Genomic DNA, 2,606 nt, shown 5'->3' with positions numbered 1-2,606 from the left:
GGGTTACAAAAAGACAACTCACCTTGAACTGGCCTGTGCCACCTTCAAGAGCTGAATGAATCGATCTACCAGAGGTAAGCATATGGGCCCAAGCAGCGACTCAAAACTGGGCTGCATCAGTTCTGTTAGTCCCTTCATAAAACTGCTATCGCAGCAGTACACCTTGTTATGTGGAGTTATCATATAAGGAACAAATATGTAGTTACCAGTGCACATCTGTAGTTTTTTCAATATTAGGCCAGTTGTGGTTTGACAAGCCTAAGCATAAAACAACTACATATACTACCTGCAGAATTCCACTTGTTAAATTCAAAGGGAGATCTGCTGCTTACCTAGCAAGACCAAGATTTTAGCTATGAAGCCTATGATTACATAAATTCAATTTTCATCTCAAATATGACAGACACCTGAAATGTATTCTTTCAGGTGTTTGAACTGCTTCCTGTAAGATGAGTCTTTTTAGAAGCATCACGTTGACCTTAAAATAGTCAGAACATCGGCTTGAAAGAGAAACAATTCTGAGGGCACACCCTAGTCACCCCGAAGCGGCAGGCGGACTCAAGTAAAGCTGACATACACTCTTTTCAAGATGACTGACGTTCAGAAGAGAGCAAGCACCCTGCAATTTAGTATAGTTAGGCTCACAGATGTTGAAAACAATAACACGAGCTAGTTGCCTCACAACAGGAAAAACTGTAGAGAAAACTAATCCTCATATGAACTGCAAAATGACTCAAATAGTTTAGCATAACAAAGACAAATTAAATTCCCTGCTGTGTAGCAAACCTTCCTGGCCAGCGGGACTTAAAACCATGCATATTTCAGGATAATCACTTATGGAATGTCTTAGCATTGCCAAACTCTATTGATTTCTATATATCAATGTACAATAGATACTTTTGGAAAAAAAAAAAAAAAAAAAAAAATGCACTTTATCTTCCAGGAAAAAGGGAGGCAAGTTGTCTGGTGCCTGTGGTGTGTGTGTGTACAGATTTACGCACATAGAAAGCTTGCTGAATATTTGTGGTTATGAAGGGTCTTAACTATGAGACAGCATGCCATCAAAATCAGGACTTCTGCCATTTGGCTCTCAAATCTCCAAATCCACTACTGAAGTGGCCAGCAGCCCAGAACGAAAAGCCCTAAGGAAGCAATTCTTGAGACCCATCATTTTGGTACCCCTAAAGTACTTCCATGGTTAATTACTTTCTGGTCAGCTTCTTCTGCTCTCCCCTCAGTCAATACAGCAATGAGGACACCACTTCAGAGACTGCCCTGGCAAACTGAGCTCCGTGCATTGAGAGAGCAGTGATTGAATAGTTTTCAAACACACAATACCAGCTGTGTGCTTAAAACATGCATTTTAACATGCATTATTAGATTTTAAAAAACACAGAAGAATTGAGGGACTCTAGTCTGTATAAATGTATGTGTACAGATATGTCAGCAAACATAAGTTTGTGTACAGATCAGAGATTGGCTATGAAGAATAGAAGAATTACTTTTTTTTTTTTATTACACTATGAAACTACAAGAACTCGCTATAAAGGCAATCCCATCCCCACTTCTGAGGGATCTTGACAAACTCTGTAACATTAAAAACTAATTGATGCAGGCATTTACATGATATCCACTGAGCTCAAGTAACCCAGACCTTGGTTGGAGATTACTGCATACACAGACTTGCACAAGGAGGAATTCAGTCTTCCTCCCCCAAGAACTGCAAACCATTCCAGCCAAATAGCTAGGACACATTTTTCTGTGCATGAGTGTAGCAATTCCAGAGGAAACTTGAGAACTGGGAAGTGTATGACAATATTTTTAATAAGCAGTTAAGGAGCGCGCTGCTAGAACCCAGACTGCTTGTCTTCACAACAGAGAACTGAGTGGACATGTCTGCTCAAGAATATGGTAGTACATAAAGCGATTAACACACTTTCAAGAGTAAATGGATGAACTTTTGACACTGCTAAAACTGAATAAGCCCCACAGTCACAAGCAGAGAGGAAATTATGAATTTACTGGAACTGGTTTCAGCTATTACAGGACAAGGGCGGGCAGTGACTGGCACAGGAGCCACTATTAAGCACAGACTATTCTCCAACTTTCCTGTTTTAAATAAAGGAGAAAAAGTTTGGGAAGTCAGAACCCAGAGAAAGGGTGAAGTAGCTACAGATATCCTGGGGCAAGCATTTGACTTCCTAATGTTTATTCAGTGCATTAAAAATGAATTCCAAGTCTGCTTGCAGGAAGGCTTTCTCAGACCTCTGGCACACAGTTTCCAAAGCTCACATCTTAATTAAAAATCAACTCTGAAAAAGGATGTTTCCAGCTTTTGAAATCCACAGAACCCAAAGTTTATCCTGGCATAATGGTCAGGCCACCTACAGAGACAGCACTAGAGCCTTCATAAATAATCCTACAGGCAGGAAAACTATGTTGCCTTCAGAGGCCAAGTGCTTGAGCCCATTACTGAGCTCTTAGAAACTGACCCCAAGTGCACCTTCTGTAGGAAGTAGTTATCTATTGCAGTGGAACGAGAACACCACCAAAACATTAGTTTGCAAACATTTCTCCTGTTACTCGGGGGGGGGGGGGGGGGGGGG

At 40.9% G+C, this 2,606-nt stretch overlaps 1 protein-coding gene across 1 annotated transcript in view; it reads right to left on the bottom strand.

Annotated features, from left to right (window-relative positions):
- Positions 1-2,606, bottom strand: part of MAP3K5 (mitogen-activated protein kinase kinase kinase 5) — a 74,274-nt gene that overhangs the window by 61,701 nt on the left and 9,967 nt on the right. Inside the window, exon 3 of the mRNA XM_035899891.1 lies at positions 23-216. Coding sequence (XP_035755784.1) covers positions 23-216 — 194 coding nt within the window. The remainder of the gene's footprint in view (positions 1-22; positions 217-2,606) is intronic.

This window comes from Egretta garzetta, unplaced genomic scaffold (genome assembly GCF_000687185.1).
Source record: "Egretta garzetta isolate BGI_Z169 unplaced genomic scaffold, ASM68718v1 scaffold397, whole genome shotgun sequence".
In the NCBI taxonomy this organism is placed as follows: domain Eukaryota; kingdom Metazoa; phylum Chordata; class Aves; order Pelecaniformes; family Ardeidae; genus Egretta; species Egretta garzetta.
Note: the sequence above shows the minus strand (reverse complement) of the source record. Positions and strands in the feature narration are given on the sequence as shown.